The sequence below is a fragment of the Salvia splendens genome, chromosome 18 (genome assembly GCF_004379255.2).
Source record: "Salvia splendens isolate huo1 chromosome 18, SspV2, whole genome shotgun sequence".
NCBI lineage: Eukaryota > Viridiplantae > Streptophyta > Magnoliopsida > Lamiales > Lamiaceae > Salvia > Salvia splendens.
The window spans coordinates 6,405,998-6,421,555 of NC_056049.1; the positions used below are offsets into that span (position 1 = coordinate 6,405,998).

Sequence of the window (15,558 nt, forward strand, 5' to 3'; positions counted from 1 at the left end):
GCAAGTAACAGCAAGGCACACACACAGAGACAACCTCAAAGTGATTCCAGACTTATGTCACGACCGAACTTCCTAAGAATAGAAAGTACGGTGGGTCGCGACTAATGGGGGAATAAAGAAGCGGTGAAGAAAGGGGAAACAATCAAGGGGTACGATATGTAGATCAAAAGATGAACTTTATTACCAAATTACAGTCTGAAATAACGAAGCAACAAAGTTCGTAGGAAAAATAGTCCAACAGAATAAAGATAACATCAGAGTTCTAAAACTTGACGTAGCGGAAGCATTTGAGAGTTAGCTACTACTATGTATGAAGACACAATAGCAACCGGAACGTTTATTGAATATGGTCTCGGTCCAATGCTCAACATCCTCCGTCTCCCGTCCACGCTCAACCTGCACATAGAGAAAACATACGCAGGGGCTGAGTACTTGATGCACTCAGTGAACTCATGCCCAAAATACATTTCATCAATAAAGTTATGTCAAGCCACCGTTGAGTGAAACTCGGGTTTTACTTTTAAAAAATGCCGAGAAACACTAAAATCATTTCCATCGTAAAACATGGCTGCGCAGCCCATCATCATCATCCTCCATCATGTACCATATCTGAACCATCATGTGAAACGAGAATGTGGCCACAAACTCGATCACTGGACCGGCGGACCACAAAGGACGGCTCACGATCTCCATCAGTGCACTAGTCTAAGTAGGGACTCACTCCCTAGTCAGACCCGAATTCGTTAACCATCAAAGTCTAGTAGGACATTATCCTAGTAGACAATCAGATAGGCAAATTCCAAAACATAAAATACGGCATGACATAACATTTAAACCACCCTTATCTCACCATATACACATCATTGCAAATAAAAGAGTTTAAGTAATAAAGCCCACCTCAATAGCTTAGAAATTTCCTTTTACAACTTCTCGATCCGACTTTAACGAGCGTGCGAACCACCTTTTCGAATAAAATAAACAAAGTACACATCAATCTCAATAACGACAACATTTAGAATGCATGCACTCTAATTAAAGTCTTTTATCTCATTTTCTCGGTTTTCGTGCATTTTCGATTATTCGGCGGCCGCCCAAGGTGTCGCGTGCGACGCCGGTCGGCCGCTTACGCCCACAACTCCTTCGTTGACTCCTCGTATTTTTCCTCCATGATATAGGATTTAATCCCAAGATTCGTAACTCTCTTTCACCAATTACTTTTCCTCGAATTAAATATTTCGGACTTGGGATAAAATCATTCGCCTTTCGAAATATTCTGGGATTTAATTAAATAATTCCCTACCTTATATCTCCAATTTAATTAAGAACCCCAATTAATCAAATGGAGCCCATCTTTAACCCATCATCCCATTTCAATTAATTAGCCCAAAACAAAAGCCTAACAACACAAAAAAAAAAAACAAAAGCCCCATTCTTATCATCCTCTCATCTATATCTCCTTCTCTTTCACTCTCTCACTCTACTGCTCTCTTTCTACGTTTCTCTCCCTCTATTTCTAATTTCTTTCCTCTTTCTCTTCTTCTTCCCCATACCCAAAATTTGAAACCCAACGTGCCATCAAACGGAGGACGTCGTCTTCGTCGGTGCTGCAGACCGCACGGAGGTCGCTGCTGACTTCAACCGCGACTTGTAGTACCGCCTCCGTCAAATTCTCCGCCGTTAGACGCTCGCGTCGCCAGACGCGCACTCGCGGTCACTGTCGTTGCTCAGTGCCGGTGTCGTCGCCGCTGTTGTCCTGTGTTGCTCGTTGGGGTCGCCGGGTTGCTGCTGGAGTCGTCGCGTCACTGCTGGAGTCGCAGGGGAGCGTTGTTGTCCGCCGCATTGCTGCTGGAGTCGCCGGTCAGCCTCGCCGTCGTCCATTCGACGGTCGGCCGCCACTGCCATCCACCACTGCCGCCACTGCCGGCGCCCCCTCCACTGCCGGCGACTTTCTCCTTCCCGAAAACATTCCGAACAAGCCCGAAACCACTCCGAACCACCCCGATTCAACCCGCAAGTTACGTTCTCAAAACAAAGTTAAGTTCTTTCGCGTTTTCGATTAAGTACGGCGATGTTCGATTGATTTTTTTTTAGTTGTTGAATTGTTTGAATTACTTGTGGGAGGTGAATGTATGCAATGAAATATATACTAAAATTCATGCTTTGGGGATTGGATAGAGTTTAAACCTCAAAAAGATTGAACTTGGTGGTGGAGGAGCAAGAATGGTAGAAAATCCTACTTCCTTCCCTTTCGGCTCTCTCTCTATCTCTCGGCCCTCTCTCTCAAATTTTTTTTCTTTCTTGAAATGTTGAAGTAGAAGAATAGTGGAAGATAAATAAGTTTAACTCTTGGGTGACTCTTGATTTCTTTGTAGAGTTAATTGAGGAAGATGGAAGGTAAAGAGTGTTGGATATAGAGGGTCTCCATGGGAATGTATAATCGGCCGAGAGGGGAAAGAAAGAAGGAAGAAGGAAAGAATTCTTGGGCTTGCTCCCAAATTATTTAAATTGTTCTGGGCTCAATTAATTGTAAGCCCAAGTTTGTATAATATTATCAATTGGTTAGACTTTTTAATTGTTATGGCCCAAAGCCATTTTTATTTAAACATTTGGACATCAAATTTTATTAATTATTTCATGACATATATTAATTTAGTACTTAAAATGTACGGGTGTTACAACTTAGGAGTCAAGTCAAGGTTGAGTTCCTCCCTATCTGTCACGTGTACCCCGGCAATAGGATTTCCCAGTTCAAAATCACCTAATGTATGGGGGCGCAGGGGGTCACTCAAGGCGGTTAAGACACATGGTGGATAGGTAATTCACTCAAGACACAGAGTCACCACTCTGGAATACAAAATTTTAGATAATGAAGCACACAGAAAGCAACAACGGAAGCAAGAATGCTGTAAGCACCAAGAAATATGCAGAAGACAAGAGCATAGAAACCCTAAGCCACGGCCAGTGGCATCTACCAGCAACAACTGCCCACCCCTAGAAACTACAAATGTTGTAAAAGTTTTAGGGATACAGCCAATATACCAGAGCGGGGCCCTAGATCAGGGGAACCAGACTAACCTCAGAGCATGTATCGGAGGCTGAGCCTTACTCTGACGAGCCCAACTCCTTAATATTTGCGACCCGGCGTGCCCGAATGATCCCTCCGTGGCTCTGATACCACTGTAGGGATCAAATTATTTAGGATTCACTAATTACCGGGACCTCTTTTCGGTTACACCGCTACTAAGATGGCTAGTCTCATGAGTTACAAGCCGAAATACAAAAGATTGTTACAATAGGAAAACCTATGTACAATCTACCTAACTAAGTACTGGTTACAGCCGAAGCCTTAGCTAAGATTAGCTCCTCGTCAGGATCTGGCCTCAAAGCTTTCACCGGTTTAATACCTGCACACTAAAAAAAACCGTCAGTATAACAAGAACAGATCCTCACGGATCTGTAGAGAAACTAAAGTAACAGAAGACAAGCTAGAAGATTAGGATATGGCTCAGGTCGCGAACACGACTGCACCGGGCCAAGGACCTCCTCAATCATCACCAACAAGTCACAAGGGAGCACAGCGAGACAATCAGACCCCCAAACCGTAGGGATACTCCGATTACTACAACACACCAGCCACCTCAACACAAGTTCACCAACCACTTCGCACACGCTACCGAAGGTTTCAAGAACACAAGGATCTCACAGATCTAAGAAATCAACCGAAGTTCTTCCACCGAAAGAGCATAATCGAACACAACCGTTCGAATCACAAGGAATCTCCAAATCAACACAGAAGTTGAGAGACTAAACTCAGATCTCACTAAAACAGAGATGAGAGTCGCCGGAGAAGAAGATCAGAGCCATTTCAGAAGAGAGAGAGAGAGAGAGACAGAGGTTCTAGAGAGAAGACAGAGAGAAAAGTCGAAGAGAGAGAGAGAGAGTGAATTCAGAACTAAAGAGACGGAAGAAGAGTAAGGGTTAGTTTATCTCACACAGAAAACATAACCCTGCATCCAACGGTCCACCGCGAGGATCCTTGTGGAATGCTACGTGACAGCCATCGGAGTATCCCTCATAAGTAACAGGCTAACTTCCTTTTGGGCCACTTACCATGATTTGGGCCATACATATTAATTCAGCCCAGACTGAATAAATCAGGTCCACAATCAATTGGGTCCACGATATCCCACAAAAACAGTGTTCTATCACCAAAAAAAACAATGTATCTTGTCTCAATTTTCCTTGAGAAAGATGTTGATGAAATTCATGTGAAATGAGTGCTTAAATTCAAAGAAAAAGGAAAAGTAATAAAAGTAGCAGTTTGATGAAATTGTGATGGTCGTACTCGTCGGATATTAATAATGCCTGGTTACAATATCTTTGAATTCCTTGAAGCTCACACCGCCTGCACCTTCGGCAAAGTAATAGATTATCGCATGACATTGCTCGATTGTCAATTCCTCGTTGAACTTGTTCTTCATCGCCTTCTTCAACTCGTCCGCGGAGATGTACCCGTCTTTGTTCTCGTCGTAAAGATCAAACGCCGCCTGCAAATCATCATCCTTCCCGATCTCTTATAGGCTGATAACTATGTTTTTTTTTTGGCAATGGCACAAGTGTTATATATTAATAATCAGAGAATAAATTCTACTTAATTTAATTAAAATATTAATTACTACAATAATTACTGTAATTAATAACTTATTTCTTCAATAATTCGAGCTTATTTCAGTTTGATTTATTTTTCGAATTTAAGATATTTTATGTAAATTAATTTAATCTTGCTTTCAGTTGATTAATTTAGAGTATTTTATTTGCTATGATGGAACATTTTCTAACTAGTTATAGCTTTCATATAATAAAGTCTTATTCAAAGTAGCTCTTAATGATGTTATTAATTTTGACACATGGAGATATAATTCTACAAAATAACAATACTAATTATTTTAAAATACTAATTACCATTATAATACATACCAGGAATATAGGGTCGCCGAGTTTTTGAAGCTCCAGCTGCGTTATTTTTCCCCATTGGCAGAAGTTATAAAAATAATTAGAGAATAAGAGAAAATATATAAGTTTTTTTAATGATTGAAGAATTGTGGCAACATTTATATAGGAAGGAAAACAAGTACTATAAAATTATTGCATAAAATCTACAGCAACAATATATAATCATATATCATTTTCAGCATATTATGCATGTGTGTGTATATTTGTAATCACAAATGAATTCCCCCAATATAATTAAATCATCATGCCATTTCACTAATACTATATGATAGTGTAAAGACTTTAAGTGTAAATATCAAATGAGATTTTATTGATCAAGAAATAAATGATTATGCATAATTGAAATCACAAATGAATTCCGTCGAGATTACTAGTTAAAGTATCATACCAGTTCACGAATTATACAATAGGAGTATATGATAGTGTAAATGATTAAGAAATACTGTAGTAAGTAAATGATCATGAAGATCATCTCTTAGAGCATGCGCCTTGCCAAGAGGAGGAAGGTTGGGGCAGTCGTAGCATAGGCCGCGAGAGAAGGCGCAGGGATGGACGGGCGCGGCTGGGGTGTCCGACTACGTTGCAGACTAATAATTTTCTTTATGAAAACAAATTGAATTAAATTAATCATTTTGATAATTTTTTCTAATTCAATTAATGAAGTATTAGATATTAAAAGGCGTCATTTGCAAAATTAGTATGCATTATAAATAATCCGGACTCGTTTAGTTTAATTTATTTATCATATTTGAAATATTATATACGTATACATATTAATTAATTCAAGCTTCCTGCTAGCTTTAAATAATCAAAATTTTCAATAGTACTAAAGTTTTAAAACTCTGTTTGTATAATGAAATCAATTCTAACTAGATTTCGCATAATAAAGATTTATTCAAAATATCTCTTATAAAATATTATCAACTTCATCGTCTAAAGACATGATTTTGCAAAAGTTACAACACCAGTTCTTCTAGATTATTAATTAGAGTAAATGTCAATTTTGATCTTAAACATATGATCAAAATACGAATTTGGTCCAAAATATTAATTTTTTGAAAAACAAGTCCATAACAAATAAAATTCCTATCGGACTGGTCCTTTTTTATGGTTCCGTCAAAAAACTAACGGTCATATCCCTCTGCAGTTAGCGTTGACTGTAAAAAAAAAGGACTACTTCAGCGACATTTTCATTTGTTATGAACTCGTTTTTCAAAAAGTGAATGTTTTGGACCAAATTCGTATTTTAGTTATACGTTTAGGATCAAAATTGACCATTACGCTATTAATTATAATTATCCAAAATACAAAAAATATAATGTTATTATAATGTTCATGAGTCTATGACAAAAATATGCATGGATAATTAGTGACTTTTAGAGATGAATGTCAGTGCACATGGCATATACAAGGAGCGGCCGCTACTTCTAAAGTTAAGTGAAAATGATTGAATCGAAACACACTATAAAGAGAGAATTTTCGAGAATGTGATGAGGTATGAGTAATGAGCTGCAAATTCAATTGGAGCATGTGAGTATTTGATAGGTGTTCCTATTAACAACGTATATCTTCTTTTTTAACGTTGTATCTCATACGAGCTTCAAGGACCAAGGTTATGCATGTTTAGCCTGGAGTAGTTTTGAGTTGGCTGACCTACTGTCTTATACAAGTAATCGATTGAAAATATCTTATTTAATCAAGTTTACCATTCAGTCTAAACTGTACTTTCTTTGTCCGCAAATTGGAGTTTCGGTTTTTTATTTTAGTCTGTCTGCAAACAGGAGTCTCGATTCATTTTTACTATAAATGGTAATAGGGTCATACATTTTACTAACTCACTTCACTAATATATACGAATACAAGTGAGACCTATATTCCATTAATGGCGGACGGAAGGAGTAGTTTTGCTCGATTTATATTATTTCGTCCGTCCCACATTAATAACAGTCCTATTTTGTCATTTTGTCCATCCCGCAATAAGAGTTATATTTCACTCTTATCATAATTCCACCAACTTATTCCGCTCACATTTTATTATAAACTAATATATATATATATATAAATGATTAATTGGGACTCACATCTTTTCTTTATATTTCTTAAAATTCATGTCCAAACTAAATAAGACTCTAATTATGGAATGGAGAGTATATTAATTAACTTTGAATTAATCAATAATCAACAATAAAAGACATATCATGTGACAAAATAACCTCTTCTCATTAATTTAAAATATCAGGTTACATACTCCCTCCGACCTTTAAAAATATACAACATTTACCATTTTGAGATGTCCCTTAAAAATAGACCAATTATACTTAAGGAAATTTTTTTCTCTCTAAGGAGGTGGGTCTCATTTTCCAATAACTTTTTTTATTTCGATATCTCTCTTTCTTTAACAATTGAGCATTAAAACTCATGCCGCTCCAAATGTTATCTATTTTTCAAGGACGAAGGAAATATAATATATTGCACAACAACTCAAAGCATGGTTTTCAGTATATCCCTAACAAGAGGCCTTACCGCCTTTTAGAACCACAAGGAAACAGGTCAAATACGATGAGGAGTGATCAACTATTTAAAATCACTCAAAGTTTTCTGATGCTTATTTATCTGGCTAGAAAAGAACAAAGCTCTTTACCTCCGATCAATACTGATGCAAGTAGCGGGGATGTCATCGATTTGAATGCTTCGATCAGAGACCCGTCTTGTGTGCCACAAAGCGAGCAAGAGGAAGTCGAAAAGAGACCCGTCTTGTGGGCCACATCGTATAGTACATCGACGGAGAATTCTCTATTTGCTGGCTTGAATGAAAAGGTTGATCAGCGAGGCAATGTTGATGAAACAACTTAATGAAGGCATGTCAACAATGGACAAAGCCAAAACACATCAATATGATAGAATATACCAAAAACAACAATTAAAATGGAGTATATATTAAATTGAAAAATAAAAAAATGAATAATAATTAATTTGTTTGAATGAAGCATAGAAAAACATGATTACTAAATGTGTACAAAGTTAATGGACTACATACATACATACATACAAAATAGTGTTTCAATTAAATACAAAAAGTTTTATGGTCATTTGTTGGCTGTGATTGTCTGTGCCCAATGATTTTTGAAACAAATGAATTGCAAAGCAGATCACTCAGCCACTCAGTTTCCCCAACAATTATTGCCCTTTTCATTTTTTTTTTTTTTTTTGCTCGAAATTTTCATCCTACATCGATTAAGAATTGATCGGTCCCTCGAATTCTACGAACTGAGAATTCACAGTGAATCACCCAAGATTACTCTTTTTTCCCTTCCCTCCCAATTTTGTAGTAATTGAAATAAATGGCTCTTCCTAGTGCTGCCCTGAGCTTCTGCTGTGTCTCTTTCAACCCTCAAGCTTCTCTCTTCAGGCAATGCAGCATCAAACCATCTAGATTATCTTCCCCATCGCTTCCAAGATTCAGAATTCAAGGTGAGAATCACTCCCCCTTTGTCAATTTCCAGTGTTATTGTTGCATATCAATAGTTATTAGCTACCCTAATAATTTGTGCGTATTTAGTGGTTGCGGAGAGAAAATGTTTTTAGTTTTGGGATTTACAGCTACAAGTTGCACAGTTAAATTGTGTTAGAATGAATTGCACATTCTTTCTTTGCATCAAGAAAGGGAATTGCTTTTTTTGTTGGTTGATTGGTTTGGTAATTTGCTTAGTCTGATTACTTGATTCAAGGGAAAGCAGTAGAAAGTGGTAATGCCCCATTTGAAGCAGATGATTCATCTCTTGTGGTTTGCTTTGGGGAAATGCTTATCGATTTTGTGCCAACCACAAGTGGACTCGCTTTGGCTGAAGCACCGGCGTTTAAGAAAGCTCCCGGAGGTGCACCTGCTAATGTGGCTGTTGGCATTGCTCGACTTGGCGGTGCATCGGCATTTATAGGGAAGGTATTTGTGATAAGCTTGCTTCATCTTGCCGGAATTGATAAGTCATCATTCGTTATGGTGATTCAGCTTGAGATTAGTAAGAAACGAGGAAGTTGTTGCTGAAAATGTTTGGAAGAGAACTGATGTGTGTGATTTGTGCTCAGGTGGGAGAGGATGAATTTGGCTACATGCTTGCAAATATTCTTAAGGAGAATAATGTGAATAACGAAGGAATGAGGTTTGATCCTGGTGCTCGAACTGCACTAGCTTTTGTAACTCTCAGGAAAGATGGGGAACGCGAGTTCATGTTTTATCGCAATCCCAGTGCGGATATGTTGCTCCAGGAAGCCGAACTTGACTTTGAGTTGATAAAAAAGGTACTCTCTCATTTTCACCAATTCATTATGCATTAGAAATCTAAAACACCTGTCAATTATTTCAGTTAAGTAAAAATTAGTTCAAAATTCTGTACATTTTTATGATCTTAGACAAACATATGATCATTGATTATTAACGTCATCCAGGCCAAAATTTTCCACTACGGCTCTATAAGCTTGATTACAGAACCTTGCAAATCTGCCCACATAGCTGCTGTGAAGGCTGCAAAGGAGGCTGGTGTGATCTTGTCATATGATCCTAATTTAAGGCTTCCATTGTGGCCATCTGCAGATAGTGCCAGAGAAGGCATTCTTAGCATATGGGATGCAGCAGATATTATTAAGGTACTCGTTTGAATCTACTTGTTACCCATAGCTCCAATGAGTTCTAACTCTTATGTTATGGATGATGTAAAAACATCAGATCAGCGAGGAGGAGATAAGCTTTCTGACTCAAGGAGAAGACCCATATGACGATAATGTAGTTCGGAAACTGTACCATGAAAATCTCAAGTTACTCCTAGTAACTGAAGGTCCTGAAGGCTGCCGATATTATACCAAGGTATGCTGTCTTTACAAGTCAACGTCACACTGCAGTAAATGGTGTAATTTGTCTCTCAGTCCAAGAGTGATGATATCTTTTCACTTGGGTATTTATATATCAAGGATCTCTTATTGATTCGTATAGATAAAGTTGTTTTATTGCTAAGATTACACTTTATATTTGCTGTCATTGCAGTGAAACTCAATTTAATGTCCAACAGTGGTTTCACATATTTGGATCTCTTATTGGTTCGTATAGATAGTCTCTTATTTTCAGGACTGGTCTGCAAAATCAATCAAGCACGGTTCTATTTCGACCATTGATTGGTTTCTATATTTTCCATAATATGAAAAAGGTTACCTTTAGGAATTAGATAATTTTCTAAGTCATCAAGTTAAACTACACCAGGTCCTTTTAGTCTTATGTATCTATCATTCCCTCACAAGTGACAAATCCAGTTTAAAGATGAAATCTTCTGATGCATATTCCAGTGGAGGATTATTGAGAAAACGCGCTGCGTATGTCATTTAACAACTGCTAATACTGCATGATTTTCCATTATCAGGAGTTTAGTGGAAGGGTGAAGGGTCTGAAGGTGGAAGCTGTGGATACAACAGGTGCCGGGGATGCTTTTGTTGCTGGAATCCTTTCACAGTTTGCTCTTGACACCTCGTTGCTTCAGGTGATAATATTGCTATCGATTTGTCTTACTCTGCAGCATGTGTCTTCTGGTCCTACTCATTATGGATTCACTTGTAAACAAAACAAATGATGATTCACTAATTGTTTACGTTGAATACAAGAGCCTCTAGAAAGGTAATTCCAAAAACTCGAACAAGTCGTATATACAATTACCTGACACAAGTTAAGTTGGAGCAGCTCTTAATCCAGTCTTGATTTGTTACTGAGAAGCACTATTATTTTGTCATTTTCTATTGGTTTTTCTGAACCATGTATGCAAATATAACATCCACCATGACCCGTTTACAGAATGAGGATCGACTGAGAGATGCACTGAGATTCGCTAATGCTTGTGGAGCCTTGACCGTGATGGAAAGAGGCGCTATTCCTGCTCTGCCCACGAGAGAGACAGTGCTCAACGCCCTGCTCAAGCCTGTAACCTAGATTTCCGCATAACACCAAATCCGAACGCCTTTCCAAGGTATCGCTCTTTTCCAGTGTAGAGAGACATGTTGATTGCTGTTTCATGGATTTATCTAGGATAGACTTGATCATTTCGAGTTGTCTTGCAGACATCTTGTATTGAACACAAATATGACCATGAGCTCGGTCACTAGCTCAAGGGTCTGGCATGATTAAGTTTGAACTTTGTTCCTTTCTTTTATGGAAGCCCGAACGATTTTTATCGAATCATGATATTCTTAGCTCGACTTATTTACAGTTCAATATACAAGATTTAAAACTCCATTCTTCTCGATCTGAGATGGTTTGAACCTATGTGTTAGATAAGAGGTCGTACCTTTTAGTGTTCCTGAATTGATGATTTTGAATTTTATTGTGGCGTATTGGGTCAAAAAAGAATTGACCACCAAGTTTTTGACGTCTACGTCGAAATTTGACAAAAAATGGACCGAATCGATAAGTCAAGGACAAGAAGGTATCAAACTTAGTATTCTAGAACGCTAAAATCGTAAAATAGACATATGTTAAGATTAAAAATAGACTAGTCATTAATATATTCTCTGTAACTTATTGACTATATTCATAAACAAGAATAGTAAACAGGATTACATAAATGGGGACATACAAGATTTCAATCTCAATGATGGGCTCCAAAATGTTCTCTGTTCTCAGAAACATGCCTCAGAATATGATACTGTTTTCCATATTATTCCTATCATCAGTTATGGGATTCACATGGTTGGTTCAATTAAAATTCTGTCTCAAACTTTATTCTACACTGTTAATTGAGGGTGCATGTTTCTTGAATCGCTATGCACAATGTGACAAAATAAGATGTATGAGATAGAGAAAATGAAATATGAAAATGACTAGTTTTGGAGGCAAATATGGATGGCCACATACATATATAGTAAATTCACCCCTACTAACAAGGATGACCTTATTATCTCTAACCAAAACACATCATAATATTAACCTAATGCTTTCCACATTCTCACACTCGGTTAATAAACAACACCAAATTTCCCAAGAAAAGAAAAAATGGGCGATGATGATCCACAAGATGTGGCCGACCGGGAGCGGCTCTTCAAGCATTTCGACGCCAACGGTGATGGCCAGATCTCGGCCAACGAGCTCGGTGACGCCCTCAAGACGCTGGGCTGCGTCACCCCTGAAGAAGTCCAGAACATGATGGTCGAAATCGACTCTGATGGTGACGGCTTCATCTCCTACGAAGAGTTCACCACCTTCGCTCGTGCAAATAGGGGACTAGTCAAGGATGTGGCCAAGATATTCTAACTTGTCCATTTTTTTTCCTCTCTAATTCATGTCACTATTACATTCTTTTTATACATGAGTATAATGTTTTGTTTGATATCAAATGCATGCTTCTTTTGTTTTTATGGCTTAATGGAACACTACAACCATTGTGCGATTAAAGGCGCGCAACGTGACTTACACAGGCAGGCGTGTTACACGTTGTGTCGAGCATTCTTCAACGTTGCGTAAAATTCACACACAAGTGTTGCACATGCCCTTCTATACGGCACACACAACTCACGTTGTGCGGATAAAAGGGGTTATCAAATTGTACCAAATGTATCATTCCAAAAAATATGATACCACAAAAGTCCAGACAACAATAGGAGCTTTCTATACAAAAATCAAACTTGTTGTGCCTAACCCTAAGTTTCTCCTTAACACTGCCTAAAATTAAGAAAAAGGGGCAATGTGAGGCTGCGGATCACCGGCAATCAAGGCTGTCTTCGTCATCGAGATCAACTCCGAGCATCGCCAAGGCGAAGTGATTTTTCATTTCACTCTTTGTCCGCAGCAACTCAAAGTGAGAATCGTTGACACTATTCTTGAGAGTCTTGCTTCTTGTTAAGGCACCGGATTCGTCTCCTTTTAATATCGTGACAATCTCTCCCATCTCCGGCCTCCTCGACTCGTTGTTTATGCAAGCAGCTGCAGCTCGTGCCATCCGTGTAACTTGACTCGTGCTCTTCAGGGTGAATACGAGCCGTGGATCTAGCAGTTTTTCTACACCTCCTTGTTGCAATAGGGGCTTTGCCTGCCATGGAAAAATGGGAACAAATACATCATTTTCATGTGGTAAACATCATTAAAAACTCAACATAATCATGATTCGAAAATTGCTAAAAACGCAGCTTAAAGACGTAAGTGAAAGTCGAGGCATACCCATTGAACCAGATTCTCTTCTCCTGGCCCTCTGCTGGACTCAATCGGCTTCCTACCAGTGATGAGTTCCAAGAGCACGACGCCAAAGGCATATACATCAGTTTTATCCGACACTTTCCCATGCTGGAAGTATTCCGGAGCCAAGTATCTTAACAATGAAACAAACTCTCACCATTAAAATCAAGAAGCATAGGACTTGCACACATGTCTTTCACATAAACTACGAAGATTCTTACCCAAATGTTCCTTTAACCGTTTTGCAAAGGAATGGCACCGAAGGCGCAGGAGTCCATGTTGCCAAGCCAAAGTCACACAACTGAAAAAATCATTTCGAAGAACATTTAGCAATAAAAAAACAAGTTAAGCAAGATTCACAAACGAGGCTTTTCCCCTTACTTTGGGCGTCTTCTTGGAGGAAACGAGGATGTTTGAGGGCTTTATGTCCCTGTGAACAACACATCTTTCCGTTCCATTGTGCAAGTAGTAAATTGCCTCAGCAATCCCCAGTGCGACCTTGTACCTAACCGGCCATGGCAGAGCCGGACAACCCCTCTTCTTCCCTGCAATTTGTAAACAACACATTTCAAATCACTAAAACAGATTGGAAGCAAGACCAACGCTACAAACAAAAACTGAATAATACCGTGCAAGGATCGTTCCAAGCTTCCACCGGAGACGTACTTGTACACCAAAAACAAGCCCATCTCAGCATCTAAACAGAACCCTACCAGTGGAACAATGTGAGGGTTATGCAAAGAGCTAGCAATCATCAATTCCCTGCAAAACGCCTTGGACGACTCCTTATCGTCCCTCTCCAACCTCTTGATCGCCACAGCACGCCTCATGAATCCCACTCTCCCTCTAAACACACAGCTCAATGCCCCTCTCCCCAACACCCTACCTACTCAACACAAACAATTTCTGATTCAATCATCAAATTCCATTCATATCAACATTAAATTTCAGAAACATTGAAAATTAAGCATCTAATTACCTTTGGATAAATTTCTGGTGGCAGAGAGGATATCAGAGTAGCTGAACCTAATCAGAGAATGGGCCAAGGGGGAAATCCTCCTCTCCAGAGACGCAATTCTTCTCCATTTCAAATCTTCTGATTTAGAATCAGTCAACAAATCATTATCCAAATTCACCATCAAAACTGTGGCAGTGTTGATTCGATTCACAGCCATGGACTCCAGCTCAACCTGAGAGCACAAGCTGAACCTGAAAGAGGAGTGAACCGAGTGCGGCTCCTCCGCCGCGCAGCCGCCGGACTCCGCCAGCAGCCAGGCCTTGTTGTGGTCCAAACCCCGCCCAACCTTCTCCTCCTTCTTGCCGGAGCTCCGCCGCTGGCGGCGGGGGATCACACAACCCAGGCCGAAATCCCAGAACATCTTGTGCAGCAAAGACTTGAACTTTACCTCGCAATCGTCCAATTCAGAGCTCTCACAGTCATACAACAACTGATCACCACATAAAGCTTGAGTCTTTACAAGAAATTGCGGAGGCTCCGTGGCGTCGATGCAACTATTTCTTGAAAAACCCATTTTTATCCAGAAGGGATCTCTCAATACGAAAAGAAAAGAGCACAGAAACCCAGAAACGGGAAAGCAAGATAAAGGATGAAAAGATGGGAATCGAGTTTGCTTTAAAGGAGAGGAAATAAGTCAAGAGTGAAAAGGAAGATAGAATTGGGAATTTGATGCAAATGTGCTTAAACAACTTACTAAAAAAAAGGGAGTCTGGTGAATCTCTATACAGAATAATGGGAGAAGGTGAGAGATGGTCCCAATTCCTAAAACCCAAAATGAAGAATAAAATTCAACCCTTTTTCATTCAAGAGATTAGATTCTGCAACTACCATAAATTAGTAGAACAACAATACATCACAATGTTTGGAGTTGGGATTTGGAAGAGACAATTAGAATCCGTTAATGTAAGAAAAAGAAATGAATACTGAGAAATGAAGAGAATAAAATAAAGGAAGGAGAGTAGGAGGGGAAGCTTTCGGTTTAGTGATTGTTTGATAGAATTATTGACTTCACATTATTTGGGAAGATGCAATTAATACTACTATTTGGTATAAAAAGAAAAAATTTTGGAGGTGCAATTTGAGTTTGGTGACCACCCAATTAATTTATTGGAATTATTTCGTGATCGGATCGAAATACTCTCAACAACCGTTCTTGACAGAGTAGATCGCTTCTTCTGCGCCTTCGAATTCATTAATGTTTTGCCCCTAATTGTGTGTTTGATACTATTATGATTTTCAAACGGAAATTAATTTCGCCTAAATTAGTAGATTTTTAAATTATAATTAATTGGATGCCTTTTAAAGTGAGAGAATAAGGATAAAGAGA

General features: G+C 38.8%; 3 protein-coding genes across 4 annotated transcripts; 2 read left to right on the plus strand and 1 right to left on the minus strand.

The window, feature by feature from the left end:
• Window positions 1-8,128: 8,128 nt before the first annotated feature.
• LOC121777523 (probable fructokinase-6, chloroplastic) lies at window positions 8,129-11,281 on the plus strand. 2 transcript variants are annotated; one of them, XM_042174808.1, is made up of 7 exons: window positions 8,129-8,484; window positions 8,751-8,953; window positions 9,097-9,309; window positions 9,457-9,654; window positions 9,734-9,871; window positions 10,419-10,535; window positions 10,844-11,281. In XM_042174808.1, exons 1-7 carry the CDS (start codon window positions 8,355-8,357, stop codon window positions 10,976-10,978), a joined length of 1,134 nt encoding a protein of 377 aa, XP_042030742.1. In that variant the 5' UTR covers window positions 8,129-8,354; the 3' UTR covers window positions 10,979-11,281. The 2 variants fall into 2 exon arrangements, with proteins under 2 accessions (XP_042030742.1, XP_042030741.1); XM_042174807.1 differs by having other exon boundaries at window positions 8,131-8,484; window positions 8,742-8,953.
• A 644-nt stretch (window positions 11,282-11,925) lies between these two features.
• LOC121777518 (polcalcin Ole e 3-like) lies at window positions 11,926-12,459 on the plus strand. Its single transcript, XM_042174801.1, has one exon. It carries the CDS (start codon window positions 12,038-12,040, stop codon window positions 12,293-12,295), a length of 258 nt encoding a protein of 85 aa, XP_042030735.1. The 5' UTR covers window positions 11,926-12,037; the 3' UTR covers window positions 12,296-12,459.
• A 117-nt stretch (window positions 12,460-12,576) lies between these two features.
• LOC121777517 (probable serine/threonine-protein kinase PBL7) lies at window positions 12,577-15,241 on the minus strand. Its single transcript, XM_042174800.1, has 6 exons — window positions 14,193-15,241; window positions 13,842-14,099; window positions 13,595-13,758; window positions 13,435-13,514; window positions 13,199-13,346; window positions 12,577-13,070 (listed from the first exon to the last, which is right to left on the minus strand). The coding sequence occupies exons 1-6, from the start codon at window positions 14,743-14,745 to the stop codon at window positions 12,741-12,743; spliced, it is 1,533 nt and encodes a 510-aa protein (XP_042030734.1). The 5' UTR covers window positions 14,746-15,241; the 3' UTR covers window positions 12,577-12,740.
• Between the last annotated feature and the right edge of the window lie 317 nt (window positions 15,242-15,558).

Excerpts from the sequence above, each read along its gene's own strand:
- LOC121777523 (XM_042174807.1), top strand. The coding sequence starts at position 8,355 with ATGGCTCTTCCTAGTGCTGCCCTGAGCTTCTGCTGTGTCTCTTTCAAC. Across the intron at positions 9,655-9,733 it reads ATGCAGCAGATATTATTAAG|ATCAGCGAGGAGGAGATAAG; the intron begins GTACTCGTTTGA and ends TAAAAACATCAG. Across the intron at positions 9,872-10,418 it reads GCTGCCGATATTATACCAAG|GAGTTTAGTGGAAGGGTGAA; the intron begins GTATGCTGTCTT and ends TTCCATTATCAG.
- LOC121777518 (XM_042174801.1), top strand. The coding sequence starts at position 12,038 with ATGGGCGATGATGATCCACAAGATGTGGCCGACCGGGAGCGGCTCTTC.
- LOC121777517 (XM_042174800.1), bottom strand. The coding sequence starts at position 14,745 with ATGGGTTTTTCAAGAAATAGTTGCATCGACGCCACGGAGCCTCCGCAA. Across the intron at positions 13,515-13,594 it reads CCTCCAAGAAGACGCCCAAA|TTGTGTGACTTTGGCTTGGC; the intron begins GTAAGGGGAAAA and ends TGATTTTTTCAG. Across the intron at positions 13,347-13,434 it reads ACGGTTAAAGGAACATTTGG|ATACTTGGCTCCGGAATACT; the intron begins GTAAGAATCTTC and ends TTCATTGTTAAG.